The sequence below is a fragment of the Exserohilum turcica genome, assembly GCF_000359705.1.
Source record: "Exserohilum turcica Et28A unplaced genomic scaffold SETTUscaffold_4, whole genome shotgun sequence".
In the NCBI taxonomy this organism is placed as follows: domain Eukaryota; kingdom Fungi; phylum Ascomycota; class Dothideomycetes; order Pleosporales; family Pleosporaceae; genus Exserohilum; species Exserohilum turcicum.
In genome coordinates, this window is record NW_007360247.1 from 245966 (window position 1) to 259555 (window position 13590).

The 13590-nt window shown below is 59.6% G+C and overlaps 4 protein-coding genes across 4 annotated transcripts; all 4 read left to right on the top strand.

Annotated features, from left to right (window-relative positions):
• Nucleotides 1-1125: 1125 nt before the first annotated feature.
• On the top strand, nt 1126-2574 carry SETTUDRAFT_92429 (uncharacterized protein; the record flags this gene model as incomplete). Its single annotated transcript, XM_008030040.1, has 1 exon — nt 1126-2574. One exon carries the CDS (start codon nt 1126-1128, stop codon nt 2572-2574), a length of 1449 nt encoding a protein of 482 aa, XP_008028231.1.
• Nucleotides 2575-4077: 1503 nt separating this feature from the next.
• On the top strand, nt 4078-5412 carry SETTUDRAFT_32758 (uncharacterized protein; the record flags this gene model as incomplete). The annotated part of the gene is made up of 1 exon (XM_008029872.1): nt 4078-5412. One exon carries the CDS (start codon nt 4078-4080, stop codon nt 5410-5412), a length of 1335 nt encoding a protein of 444 aa, XP_008028063.1.
• Nucleotides 5413-6941: 1529 nt separating this feature from the next.
• On the top strand, nt 6942-9103 carry SETTUDRAFT_155089 (uncharacterized protein; the record flags this gene model as incomplete). Its single annotated transcript, XM_008030041.1, has 4 exons — nt 6942-6979; nt 7038-7064; nt 7127-8403; nt 8451-9103. The coding sequence occupies 4 exons, from the start codon at nt 6942-6944 to the stop codon at nt 9101-9103; spliced, it is 1995 nt and encodes a 664-aa protein (XP_008028232.1).
• Nucleotides 9104-10018: 915 nt separating this feature from the next.
• SETTUDRAFT_155090 (glycosyltransferase family 2 protein) lies at nt 10019-13215 on the top strand (the record flags this gene model as incomplete). The annotated part of the gene is made up of 2 exons (XM_008030042.1): nt 10019-11894; nt 11942-13215. 2 exons carry the CDS (start codon nt 10019-10021, stop codon nt 13213-13215), a joined length of 3150 nt encoding a protein of 1049 aa, XP_008028233.1.
• Nucleotides 13216-13590: the final 375 nt, after the last annotated feature.

Here is a 13590-nt window from a genome sequence, read left to right on the forward strand (position 1 = left end):
CATGCACGAGGCATAATTGCAAACTAAAAACCGTAACATAGTTCCGTGCGTAACTAACCAAGTAACTAACTACCTAAGTAAACTTGTATATATAGATAGGGGGGGGGGAACGGTGATAGCTTGCTGACTATATGTGCTTAGGGGGAGGGGGGGGGGAATATAGCGTATTATACAGCGGGTATTATCATTATTATTAGCATTATTGTTATTATTATGATTATAGTACAGTATAGGTGAATTACATTATTCGATGCAGATACATACAGTCGATGAGGGAGAAGATTGATATACATGCGTCCATCGATAACAAATAACGTGCATTCCATCCATCCATCCATCCATCCATCACAAACATCAGGAACGCAGCCAAGCAGCCACCAAACTCACTCAACTCCCCTCACCCCCAGGGCCAAAACATTACACTCGAATAACCAAACAGGCATCACGCTTGGCAACAATCACCCTGTCTAATCAACCTCTCTCGTCATTATTACTGCTTCATTATGCTTTTCTCAAGCCAAGCATGGCAGCTCGTCATGGCGATGCAAATCCCCAACTAGGCCAGCGCTTCCCTCTCTGCCTTCCCTCTCCTCGCCTCTCCTCGCCTCTCATCCTACCGCAAAATACAAGGCCATGAGAGATGTATAGGAAATTCGTGTATACATGCTTGCATCCCTCTGCCAATTGAAAAAAAATCTGTGAAGAGAGGAGAAGAAAGGTAAAAAAAAAGAAGAGCCATGATTCCATTCCCACGCCTGCTTTCCTTCCTGAGATGCCGTGATGCCAGAGATGCCGATATTCGCTCGAGAAACATTGCCGACGCCATAAACGCTTCAGTTCGCAGTAAATGAAAAGGGCGTGATACCGTGTCCGCCTGTATCCAGTAAAGTGTAGAGGGCCGTTGACATAGGAAAGGGGTATATATAAAGAACCGAGCGAGGCCCTCACCATGGAGACCAAAGGTGGGCCTAACAAACGACTAATCAATCAAGCTGCTGCTTGCGGTAACGACGGTGTAGTGACATTAGGCGGAACATCAGCATCCTTGGCTGTCTCGTGGACACCTTCGCCTCGGCAGAGGGGGCACGAGTTGCGGCCGGTGGTTAGCCACTGTAGCGAGTTAGCATGCGCACACACATTCCAAATCAGTCTGTGCAAAACATACCTGGTCAATGCAGATCTTGTGGAACATGTGTTCGCAGCCAGGCGCCCCTCAACTTCTTCAGGATGTTTCGCTTTGGCACTGCCGCCGATAGCGGACGGGGCGACGCCAATGGCGGCCGCGGCAGTCCTTCGGCCAGCGGCGGAGACGGCGACGAAGACGGCGAGGGGAGGATGGTGCCCATCATCATTGTGGGCATCCGCTCCATTCAGCCGGGCAGCGGCACGGGACAAGAAGACGCCAGCATTCCGCCCTTCCTCGACGCCCTCTCGAGCTTCCCGACTCCCCCGACTTCACCCGGTGACGCAAGCATCATCCAACCACCGCAGAACGGCACTCGCTTCAGCCACCGGCGGCGCGCGTCCATGGGCGGCTTCAACTTTCCCACGAGCCACGATGGCCAACGACAACACCGTGCAAATGCCCAAGACCGTCCCCGCCCATGGTCGTCTGTCACCGACTCCCCACCAGGCCCCCAACCTCCGCCGTCGACACCAGCAACGACGCTCAACCTCTCGGCTGGCCCGTCGGGTGCCACGACACCTGCCACGTCTACCTCGCCCCCGTCTCCCACGACACAATCATCAGCACCCTCTCGGCGGAACAGTTTTATTCGCAGAGGCGCTGGATCCACCCTGGAACCGACGGCAGAAGAGCCGCAAGCGCACCCGCGCAACGCCCGACCACGTCGGCTGAGCGAGTCCGACTTTACACGATATGGTGCGGGTGCACCCCGGAGGAGAGGCGTGGTGGAGCCTGACAACAACCCCGGCGAAGGCTCGAGGAGCTGGATCATCTACGTGCTCGGAGGCAGCTATCCTGAGAATCATCCCATCCTGACGACTCCGAGTCTCTTCACTGACTCGCCGACATACGAGGACATGATGCTGCTCTCGTCGATTCTGGGACCTGCAAAGCCGCCGGTTGCAAGTGAGGAGGATGTGGCTTCAGCCCCTGGTCTGTTCAGGATCCACAGCAATGCCGGTGTGCTCGTGGCCGAGGCTGCCGAGGGCGACGAATCCATTCATCTTGTTCCAGGTGCACGCTGCCTCGTGTGCTTATGTGACTTTGAGGCGGATGAGGAGGCACGGAAGCTGGTCAAGCGGCGCCTGGGCTGTCGCCACCGGCGCCGTCATCGTTGCCACGCAATGCCGACGCTATGCTGCCGTTCTGCAGCGACTGGAGAAACGTATCAAAGGTGCCGTCGCGCGTGGCCGCCTGGTTGTCGTCGCCCACGAGCGAGGCGGCCGTGGCAGCGGCGGCCAGCGAGAGCAGCCGGGACAGCACGTCGGCCTGGTCCTCGCCCTGGCGCAGCTGCTGGACGTTTTCCATATTCTCGCCCTCGTGCCACAGCGAGCGTCGCCTGCGCTGGTGCCCAATCATGTTGCGTAGCCGCCGCTGGGCGGGAATAATGCCAAGTGTCCTCCCATCGCGCCGCAGCGGGCTCAAGGGCACGAGCGGGCGCTGCCTATGCGTGGTATCAGAGCGGTCGACGGGCGAGTTGGAGCGCAGCAGCTGGTCAAAGTCGAGGCCCAGGTCGGGCACCTGCACACGGGGGAGGACAGGCCCGCGGTCGGTTGCTGCGTGGTGGGCGAGGGGCGGGCGGCTCGCGATGCTGCGAGAGGCTGCGTCGGCCGGGAGGTAGGGCGGAGCAGGCTCCACGTCACGTGCGACGTGCGACGAGCGGCGGTGCAGCAGGCCCGCCATGGAGCTGAGCGACGAGCGCGCGCGATGCAGGCGCGCGCGCGAGCGGCTGGGGGGCGGGGCGGCGGCCTCTTGGTCGGGGGGCGGCAGCGAGGCGGCATCGGGCCAGCCGAAGTGCGAGGAGAGACGGTGGGAGAAGCGGCGAGAGGCCGACGACGGGGTGGTGAGGCGCTGCTGTCTGGTCGCGAGCTCTGGCACGGCGTGTGTCGACGACGGCGAGGCGGTGCTGGCTGATTCAGGCTCCAGCGGCATCATCATTGGAGGCAAGGGCGAGGCGAGCAGGTCGGGCGCCCACGACTGCGGGCGTCGTCGTCGCCGCCGGGCATCGGCGTCAGGAGCGCCTCTGGAGTGTGCCTGCCCCATTCTGAGCGAGCATCCGGCGGGGGAGGAAGGCGCGGCGGGGGGAGGGAGGGAGGAGGGAAGGCGCGCCTCACGAGAGAAGGAAGGCGTGAGGGAGGGAGAGGAAGAGCGGGAGTGCAGGGCGGCAGGAGCGAGTGCAGAAGCAGCAAGGGCGGGCGGCGGCGGCGGTGGTGGTGGTGGTGGTGGGCGGTGGGCGGTGGGCGAAGGGACGAGGTCGAGGAGCGGCAGTGGCCGTGGCCGTCAGTCAGTCAGTCAGGTAGGCAGGCAGGCAGTGAGTGGCAGAGCGTGGCAGTGGGTGGCAGTCCGTGGCAGCCAGTCCGCCCGTCCGCCAGTCCGTCAGTTAGTCAGTTAGTCAGTCGGAGCAGCGAGTGCCCAGCCAACAAGCAACAGCAACAGCAGCAGAGCGGCGGCGGCGGCGGCCAGGCGGTCATGTAGTACATACAGTAGCCAGCAGCAGTAGGGCGCAGCTGCGCCTCGCCCCCAGGCGGCCAGGGCGCTAGGCGCTTTGGGGCTACGGCTGTCGAGTGCGCCTGCCTCGCCTTCGACGACTTGAAACATGCTGCCACACAGCTTGAGGCTGCTAGGAGAGACGCCCGCCCCTCGCCCCTCGCCCCTCGACAACCTCCGCGTCCTGTCGCGTCTCCAGCGCCACTGTCGCTAGCCAGAGCCTCACCGCTCCCTCGACCAGCCCAGCGCTGCAACAAGGGGCCCCGCTGCGCCTGCGCGTAGGCAGGCGTACACTACATACAGCGGCTGCATCATCGCCCAGGCCTGCTTGCACCACCACCACCATCATCATCATCACCGCGGCTGCCGCTGCCACTACTACTACCACCACCACCACCACCACAATGCCCTACTTCACCTCGCAGCTGCGCGACCAAACAGACCCGTCTCGCTCGCTGCGCGCCGCCCACTACCAAAAGGCCCGAAAAAGCAAAGAGAAAAGGAACCTAGGCGAATCCCACCCAGAGCCCATCGACGACGACAGTGACCGTGACCAACAAGACGCACCGCACGAGCAAGCATATCCACGCTCGACAGCTCAATCGCCCGCCGCTTCGGCTGCGCCCGAAAAAGCACAGCTGCGTGTCGCAGGCCTATTGCCTGGCCACGCACACGACGTGCCCCGACCACCCTTTCCCCACGCGCCTGCCAGCGTTTCCAGAGGCCCCCATGGGCCCACTGCCATCCACGAGCAATTGGCCAGCGCGCCTGTCCGCCTGTATGCTGTCGACCCCGCCTCCACCGACACCCACGCCCAGCCCGATGCCTCCAAGAGGGCCCATCTCGACAACCTCACCACGCTCATGCACTGCTGCTTGCTCAGAGGCGACTACGACCGTGCTGGCCGCGCATGGGGCATGATTCTGCGCACCCAGATTGCTGGCGGCCACCCTGTGGATCCTCGCAATCATGGCCGCTGGGGCGTGGGCGCAGAGATAGCTCTTCGACGCACACCGCACAATGCAGGCGTTGACATGCAGGCTGAAACCCACGTTGGCGAGATGGGCCCTTTCTCGGAAGAGGCATTCGAGCTGGCTCGGGAGTATTACGATCGGCTCATCATCCAGCACCCCAACCGCAAGACACTGCCGCATGCCGTCGACGAGCGCATGTTCTACCCGGCCATGTTTTCGCTGTGGATCTACCAGGTATGCGAAAAGTCCAAGCGTACAAGGCGGCAGCTGCAAGGTGAACGCACAGATAGATCACACTCTCCGAGAAGCGTATCCAGTGCTGGTGATGCTGCCGACAGGCCCACCGACTTTGGCGCAAAGGACGAGGCGATTCGAGTAGAGGAACTGGCCCAGGCCATGGAGATTGCGGAGCGTCTTGACCAAGTGATTGCATCGCCGCCCTTTGACAGACAAGCCAATCTTTTGCAGCTTCGCGGCAACGTTGCTCTGTGGATCAGCAATCTCACAGCTGGAACCGGCGCTGAGGAAGACTGGGACGCAGCAGCATGTGCACAAACCAGGCCAGCCAACAGGGTCTCTGTTGCAGATCGACACCAACGGCTAACCAACGCCCAAAGAGAACTCCGGGCTGCACAGGCCTGGTTTGATCGAGCCGCAGTCAATGGCGCTGAGGGCCAGGCTCGCATCTTGTCCAGCATTGACCAAAGACTTGCAGAGGTGACCACGTACATGCAGAGACGGCGGCCTTCGCCACAAGACGACTAGGCTCTACCGATGTGTAGACTGTGCACTGTGTGCTCTGCTGCTGTCCGTAACGGGCTGAGAGGCGTTGACCCGAGCTTTGGGCGTTGCTCAGCAGTTGTTGCTTTTCCACCTGTTTTTTCTGCACTATACCCCAGTTCGTGCTTGAAACAATAATGGCGGGAAAAAACACTTTAGCCCCCAGATTGGCCGAAAGGTACAGTTTCAACGTGATCGTGTGATGCGGGTCCAGAGGCTCTGTCGCCATTTCGGGACTCGTGATTAATACAGTACACCTATACATGTAGGCACACGAACAAGGCGGAGACTAGTGTCGGTAGATGGACAGTACTGGCATTGCGTCTTCAAGCCACACGCGGTGGATGACTGACTTACACTTTCGGCTCGTCCCGTACACGTTGATTGCCATGCGGTGTCTGCCATGATTGTGCAGGCTCTTCCCCCTCGAGTGAGCCGAGACATGTCCAGGCCAGTCGTTAGCCTCGGATAGGCCAAGAGGATGGGTGAGGTCGGATGCTGGAAGCGGGACAACGAAGGGCCGATGGCGCCGTGGTCGTTGTACGGCCTTGGCACACATACCAGGCCACTTCGGGATACTGGGGCAGGTCGTCCTGTGTTAGTGATTTCACGTGCGTACCATCTACAACACCTGAAACGCAATGACGGTTTGCATGACGACGCGAAATTACGACGCGAAACTCAACCCAAGGCCGGCGAGGGAGTACATAGCTTGTATGGGCGGCGGCGACTGGAGGACGAATCTCACCGGCCTCTGCTGACAGCATGTGTTTGGGTTAAAGTTCAGACGTGGTCCTTGCGGTTGACGGGATGTGGAGTGAGTATCCGAACGATCCGACACTTGGTTCTAGTCAAAGACACAAGACGGGACGTGTTGTACATATCAAATGGAGAGACGACGGCTTGTGCACACGACTGACAGCCGCCTCCAAGAGCCGCCCCCCAGAGATGGGTACCAGGACCACGGCCGGGCTGCTGCAAACCTTGCTGTCTCGTATGCACTCCACGATGGCTGTTGTTTGCACAGCGACGATTGGACCGCATGCGTCGTGGCCCTCTTCGGCCCGTCAGGCCAAGTAGGTCGATTATTCAAAGCTGGCCAGGACGTGTGGTGGTGATGCTGCAACTGACAAAGCCCTGACAAACTCCAAAAAGCAGTCTGCGCCAAGTGTCCACATCGGCTCCACATGGTTTGCTATGCGAATCAGCCCCCTCACTACTGGCCGCGCTGCGTCATTTGACCCCAACCACACCTAGCTTGTTGTGGGGTAGCCGCGCAACGCTCTCGACACTTCCCATGCTGAGCTGCCGATGTGCTTGTGCACTGCTACACGTCCAACAGGCCGAGGCGGGCGTGTAGCTTGGGCAGAAAGGTATATGAGCAGAGGCGACCCTCGACCCTGGCCATGGTGCCGTTTTCTTCTTGTTCATCTCACTACCTGGCCAGCGCGGAATAGCCTCAACATCGGGCATCAGAAGCAAGCATAGCAAGCCGGCAGACAAACATATCAACCATGGCCGTCCCGGATTCCATAGAGTCGGAATGCGATGTGTCAGTTCAATTCGCTGCATGCACATGCACATCAGGCAAATGACTAACGTCTTCGCAGTCTCATTATCGGTGCTGGTCCCGCGGGGTGAGTGCATACATGGCCCCCTCCGGCGCCGACATGCGGCTGACCTTGTTCTTCTCCTACAGTTTGATGCTTGCGGCATGGATGGCCAGATGCGGCATCAACGCTCGCATAGTCGACAAGCGCGGTACCAAGATCTACAACGGACAGGCCGACGGGCTGCAGCTGCGCAGTCTGGAGATTTTTGATAGCTTTGGCTTCGCCGACCGTGTGTGGAAGGAGGCGAACCATCTGCTCGAGTTTTGCATGTGGAACCCGGGTGAAGATGGCTTGATTCGTCGCTCCGACCGGGTGCCAGATGTAGCGCCAGGCCTGTCACGCTTCACCGAGATCGTCCTCCACCAGGGTCGCATCGAGCGCTTCTTCCTTGACCACATCAAGAAGCACTCCAAGGACAGCTTGCGCGTGGAGCGCGGCGTGCTACCCGAGGCGCTGGAAATCGACCAAGACCGGATCCACGACCATTCAGCGGGCAACTACCCCATTACCGTGCAGCTGCGCTATTTGAGCGAGGAAGAGGCCATGCCTGTTCAGAGCAAGGGGTCTGCCGTCAACGATGGACTGTTTCGGAGCAACCTGGCCGAAGACGACACGGAAGATTTGATCGCAAACAGCAGAAGGAACCAAGGCAGCACCGAGACGGTCAGGGCAAAGTATGTTGTAGGCTGCGATGGCGCTCACAGCTGGACGCGAAAGCAGCTGGGCTTCCAGCTCGAGGGCGAGCCAACCGACCACATCTGGGGAGTCTTGGACATTATCCCCATCACGGACTTTCCAGACATCCGGAAGCGCTGTGCTATACACAGCGCGGATGCTGGCTCCATGATGGTGATTCCGCGCGAGAAGAAGCTCACTCGTCTCTACATTCAGCTTACAGAAATCAAGCCAGACGCCAGCGGCCGAGCAGACCGATCGAAGATTACACCCGACACTATTCTCAAAGCGGCAAAGAAGATCCTTGCGCCATACAGTCTGTCATACGAATACTGCGACTGGTGGACTGCGTACCAGATTGGCCAGCGCGTGGGCACCAACTTTGACAAGGATAGCCGAGTGTTTCTGGCTGGCGATGCCGTGCACACGCACTCGCCCAAGGCTGGACAGGGCATGAATGTGTCGATGCAGGATTCGTACAACCTCGGGTGGAAGCTGGGCCTGGTAATCAAGGGCATTGCGGAGCCGAGCATACTCAAGACATACCAGTCGGAACGGCGGCGAATTGCAAAGGACCTCATTGCGTTTGACCACAAGTTCTCGAGGCTGTTCTCGGGCCGCCCGGCCAAGGACCTCATGGATGAAGAGGGAGTCAACATGGAAGAGTTCAAGCAGGCATTCGTGAAGGGTAAGGTGCAGACGTCCCGAACCACATGGCGTGCTAACACGGACTAGGCAATCTGTTTGCTTCTGGCCTGTCGGTCGACTACGGCACGAGCATGCTAGTGGGCAAGCCGGGCGACGCAGTGGAACAGGGCGATGGAACCGATGTGTCGTCCAAGACACAGGTTGTCGGCAAGCAAGAATTGGCGACTGGGCTCAAGCTGGGCATGCGGTTCCCTAGCCACCAAGTCATCAACCAGTCTGACGCGCGCGTGTGGGAGTTCCAGCAAAAGCTGAAGAGCGACGGGCGATTCCGCATTGTGGTATTTGCTGGTAACGTGGCCAGCCCACAACAAAACGCCCGTCTCAAGGCCTTCTGCCAGCGCCTGTCGTCGTCGTCGCTCCTGGCTCCACACCTCGTCAAGACCATTGACGTGCTCACGCTGCACTCTTCGAAGCGCATCGACGTGGAGCTGCTGACAGACTTCCCGGATGTGCTGCACCCGTTCGACTCCAAGACGGGCTGGGACTACGACTCGGTCTACGCCGACGACGGCAACTACTACACGCCGGGTGCAGATGCGTACAACAAGTACGGCGTGGACCGGGAAACAGGCTGTGTCGTCGTAGCACGGCCAGACCAGTATGTAGGCTACATTGACACGCTCGACGAGGCGGGCGTGCAGGGGGTGGAGGCGTACTTTGCGGGAATTCTGAGGACATAGACAGACAGAAGCAGCAAATGCCAAGCGTACTGTACACCAAGTACGTACTAAACAAGTATGTATGTAGGATGCACTCGAGGCCCGTCCCAACACTCTGCGCCGCAGCCTGCAAACGGCCTGTTCGCCATGCACGGCGTATGTGGACATGCATGTCAGTGTGTATGTGTGTGTATATGACGTGCGCGTTCCACGGGTAAGCGGGTGCGTGCCTGGAGTCGTTGTCCTGGGCGACGTTCCCGAAGCGGCATTCCCGTGTGCGACGTGGGCCTGCTGCGCCCGCATCTCTAGCCACATCCAGCCCAATCGACAGCGCCTAGAACGACGTGCACTGCCGGACGACTCCATACGGCTGTGCTGTGGGCCGTAATCACAATCTGGGGTCTGTGGACGGATGCCTGACTGCGTGAGTGGGCGTGTTCCTGGCGGCTGCAACGTTGGCACGACAACGGCGGCACAGTCAACACCATCACCACCATCGACTGCCAGGTGAGCCGCCGCCGCCATTGCATTCCCCAGCCGCCGCACCACCAGCCCCCCCAATTCCCCCCGGCACCGCCGCTACTTGTACACCGTCCCAGGCACCGCAATCGCTTCCCCGGAGAGCTGCCACGACGCCGCGACAAGCTCCTCCGCCCTCGGGGCCTCTTTTTATTTTTTAGGGCGACGACGCTCACCGACACATGATGAACGGACCCACGACTCCAAGCGGTACACACTATGGACGGCCGCCTGCATACGATGACGAGGACGGCTCCCCTCAGCAGCTGCACGCGGGCTCAACCATGCGCCTGTTGACCAACGTCGAAGACAGCTATGTGTCGTAAGTAGCAGATTTCCTGGTCGGCGCCTGGTCCTCTCCTCCACTCTGTCTTATCCTGCCCCAGACGCCGCCCCTCGCTCGAGGACACGTCCCACATGTCGAGCGTAAACAGCCGTGCCGCCGCCCTCGGCGTGCCCATGACGCCCTCGGAGGTGGGCAAGCAGCGCGCTGCTGAGGCCGATATCCACGACTTCCTGCGCGAGGCGGGCGATGCGCTCAACACGTCGACGACGCACGCCATTGACTGGACCGCGCCCTTGCAAGACCCAGACTTACCGTTGCACCCTTCTCGCAGACACCAAGAGCCCGCCTCCTCGCGCATGTACCAGCCGCAGCATGCGCCCTCGTCGGCCTCAGGCCTCTCGCGGACGCCCTCGCTGATGGACAATGCCCCGGCCATGCCCCCGCCGCTCGACGACGACTATGTCCCCTACCGCCGCCCGCTGTCGCCCGACCGCCCCTACTCGCCCACGCGCACCTCTGTCGACTACTCGCGCCCGCCCGCCTCGGTCAACTCGTACGAGCCCTACGACCTCCATGGCACCCCCCGCCCAGGCAGCCCCGAGCGGCCGCTGCCGCCCCAGCCCTTGTTCCACGGCGGGGCGAGGCCCACGTCGCGCGACTCGGAGCGCACCATGGACATGAGCGACATGCGCTCGATGCCCATGCACGACCACGACCATGACGACGACCCCTTCACCGAAGTCGACGGCGAGCGCCCGGATCTGCGGTCGCGCGACTCGTACATGACCGACGACACCTACACCGACGTCTACACCGAGGCAGACGAGAAGGCCGAGCACTATGGGCCCGCGCCCGACGGCGCACAGGCACGCCGCGGTGCGCGCAACGCCGTCATGACCAAGAAGGAGGTTCGCCTCATCAACGGTGAGCTCATCCTCGAGTGCAAGATCCCCACCATTCTCTACAGTTTCCTGCCGCGGCGCGATGACATTGAGTTTACCCACATGCGGTATACCGCCGTGACGTGCGACCCCGACGACTTTGTCGACCGTGGCTACAAGCTGCGCCAGAACATTGGCAACCCGCGCGAGACCGAGGTCTTCATCGCCATCACCATGTACAACGAGAACGAGATCGACTTTACCCGCACCATGCACGGCGTCATGCAGAACATCAGCCACTTTTGCTCGCGTATGAAGTCGAGAACATGGGGCAAGGACGGGTGGCAGAAGATTGTCGTCTGCATCATTGCCGACGGCCGTGGAAAGGTGCACCCGCGCACACTCGATGCCATTGCCGCCATGGGCTGCTTCCAGGAGGGCATTGCGAAGAACCACGTCAACCAGAAAGAGGTCACGGCCCACGTGTACGAATACACGACGCAGGTTTCGCTGGACTCGGACCTCAAGTTCAAGGGTGCTGAAAAGGGCATTGTGCCGTGCCAGATGATCTTCTGTCTGAAGGAGCGCAACACCAAGAAGCTCAACTCGCACCGTTGGTTCTTCAATGCCTTTGGACGCGCCCTCAACCCTAATGTGTGCATATTGCTCGACGTGGGAACCAAGCCCGGCCCCAAGGCGCTGTACCATCTCTGGAAGGCATTCGACACCGACTCGTCTGTCGCTGGAGCAGCCGGAGAGATCAAGGCTGGCAAGGGAAAAGCCTGGCTCGGCCTGTTGAACCCGCTCGTTGCGTCGCAAAACTTTGAGTACAAAATGTCCAACATTCTCGACAAGCCCCTCGAGTCGGTCTTTGGCTACATTACGGTGTTGCCCGGTGCGCTGTCGGCATATCGCTATCACGCGCTGCAGAACGACCACACAGGCCATGGTCCCCTTAGCCAGTACTTCAAGGGAGAGACGCTGCACGGCCAAGATGCAGACGTGTTCACGGCCAACATGTACTTGGCTGAAGATCGTATCCTGTGTTGGGAGCTGGTGGCCAAGCGGAGCGAACAATGGGTTCTGAAGTATGTCAAGGCGGCCACTGGAGAGACGGATGTGCCAGGTAAGTTGCCATTTGCCGTTGCCGAGTCCCGTACTAACACATGGCAGACGCGGTGCCCGAGTTCATTTCACAGCGTCGACGCTGGCTGAACGGTGCTTTCTTCGCGGCCGTGTACTCGCTCCTCCACTTCAAGCAGGTGTGGGCCACCGACCACACCATCTGGCGCAAGATCCTCCTCCACATCGAATTTGTCTACCAATTCGTCCAGCTCCTGTTCACCTTCTTCTCCCTGGCCAACTTCTACCTCACCTTCTACTTTGTCGCTGGTTCCCTGTCCGATCCCCAGATGGACCCGTTCGGACACAACATTGGAAAATACATCTTCTTCATCCTGCGGTACACGTGCACGCTGCTCATCTGCATGCAGTTCATCCTGTCCATGGGCAACCGGCCCCAGGGTGCGAAGAAGATGTTCTTCTGGAGCATGGTCATGTACGGCATCATCATGGCATACACGACCTTTGCCTCGTTCTACATTGTCATTGTCCAGCTCAAAGACCCCAAGGCCGAAAAGAGCATCGGAAACAATGTCTTCACCAACCTCATCATCTCGACGGCAACAACCATTGGTCTCTACTTCCTCATGTCGTTTATGTACCTGGATCCCTGGCACATGTTTACCTCGAGCGCGCAGTACTTTGCCCTCCTGCCTTCGTACATTGCTACACTCCAGGTGTACGCCTTCTGTAACACGCACGACATCACGTGGGGAACCAAGGGAGACAACGTGGCCAAGACGGATCTCGGAGACGCCAGGGGAAAGACGAAGAACGTAGTCGAACTGGAGATGCCGTCGGAGCAACTCGACATTGACAGCGGGTACGATGAAGCCCTCCGCAACCTCCGCGACCGCGTCGAAGTGCCCGAGACGCCCATTTCGGAATCGCAGCAGCAGGAGGACTACTACCGCGCTGTGCGTACGTACATGGTGGTCATCTGGATGATTTCCAACGCTATCCTCGCCATGACGGTCAGCGAAGCGTACTCTGACCGCAAGGTCACAAACAACTTTTATCTCACGTTTATCCTGTGGGCTGTCGCCGCCCTTGCCTTTTTCCGTGCCATTGGATCGACCACCTTCTTGGTCATCAACTCGATCCAAGCCATCATGGAGACGAAGCTCAAGTGGCAGGACAAGATTGACGACAAGAAGAGCAACAGGACGGGCCTCGGCGGAGGCAGAAAGTACGGCCGAAACAAGTGGTGGAAGTTTGGTTTCGGCGGCGGCGTATCGTCGAGCTGGTTTTCGGGCAGCACCATCTCGAGCAAGCTCAGCAGCATGGCGCCGAGCAACTGGGGCGGAAGCAGCGTGGGACGCTAGACGAACTCTTCTGCAGTGCATCAATGATGCTGCAGTGTATCATGGTAATGTGAAAAGTGAGTACGAGGACGGTAAGTTACGATTTTACGAGTAGGCCTGTTTTCTGGCGTTTATGGAGGACTATACACCCTGGGATGATACCTTAGCTGAGAGCGCAGAGCCCGTCTCGCGCACATGTAGATAGTATGTACGTAGTAATGATGATGAGCAAGACTTGTCACGTCAATGTATCGTTTTGTTGCAAAGCCTTCGACTTGCATCCCACATGGGCGGGCACGAGAGCACGCGCATGGACGCTCGGGCCATGTTTACTTACGTGCGTGCTACTCCACCATCGTCCCGCCAAACACCCAAGCAGCGCCACAGACTGCCCCC